The sequence below is a fragment of the Phanerochaete carnosa genome (assembly GCF_000300595.1).
Source record: "Phanerochaete carnosa HHB-10118-sp unplaced genomic scaffold PHACAscaffold_7, whole genome shotgun sequence".
NCBI lineage: Eukaryota > Fungi > Basidiomycota > Agaricomycetes > Polyporales > Phanerochaetaceae > Phanerochaete > Phanerochaete carnosa.
In genome coordinates, this window is record NW_006767634.1 from 334,538 (window position 1) to 335,214 (window position 677).

Genomic DNA, 677 nt, shown 5'->3' on the forward strand with positions numbered 1-677 from the left:
GTTCTGTTGTCTTCACGTCTCTCACGGTTGATACCAGTAAACCAAAGTTAATGCAGCTTCAAGAGATGAATACGCGTCGGACCATCATACACTCAGCAACTGTGCGATCCGGGACGCAACGTCGGATTCAGACAGATTCTCAACATCTACGTGCTTCTCTACGCCACGCTCTACGATATTGGTCACGTCAATAAGTAATAAGACGCGACACAGGTTGGACACAGTGACGCACCAAACCGCGCAAATACCCGTGCAGGAGTACCCTTCGCCTCTCGGATGAGAACAGGCAAATCCGGGTTGTGCTGCTTCAAGACAGGATATGTCGAGGTGATGAATTGCCTGCAAAATCGCGTAGAAAGCGAAAAAGAATTGGATGTGAGCATGTCAGAGTGAAAGCGCGGAACTGCCCGGCGTACCTGGTACCGGCGGATGCCGCACCTGTCTGGCAGCACAAGATGCGAACCTCACGGATGGCTGGCGAGAGAGCCTTGGCGAACGAGGACGACATTGTTGGAGGCAGTGGTGGTGGTCGAGGACGACGTCAACTGCGCCCACCGCAACCAGGAAGATGTCACGTGTAGCGGGCGCCTAGCCGAAATGAACCTCGTTGTTGGTTGCCCGCGACGACCACGAGGCCTCTAAACTCGACGAGCACCGACGTCGATGGATGAACAGCG

At 54.5% G+C, this 677-nt stretch overlaps 2 protein-coding genes across 2 annotated transcripts in view; one reads left to right on the forward strand and one right to left on the reverse strand.

Moving 5' to 3' along the window:
• Window positions 1-16: 16 nt before the first annotated feature.
• On the reverse strand, window positions 17-565 carry PHACADRAFT_210770 (uncharacterized protein). The gene is made up of 3 exons (XM_007397671.1): window positions 417-565; window positions 233-339; window positions 17-170 (listed from the first exon to the last, which is right to left on the reverse strand). The coding sequence occupies exons 1-3, from the start codon at window positions 506-508 to the stop codon at window positions 85-87; spliced, it is 285 nt and encodes a 94-aa protein (XP_007397733.1). The 5' UTR covers window positions 509-565; the 3' UTR covers window positions 17-84.
• Window positions 566-621: 56 nt separating this feature from the next.
• The window catches only part of PHACADRAFT_147356 (uncharacterized protein), a 1,818-nt gene continuing 1,762 nt past the window's right edge, over window positions 622-677 (forward strand). The window contains exon 1 of the mRNA XM_007397672.1: window positions 622-677. The gene's annotated coding sequence lies outside the window, so the exon portion shown is untranslated.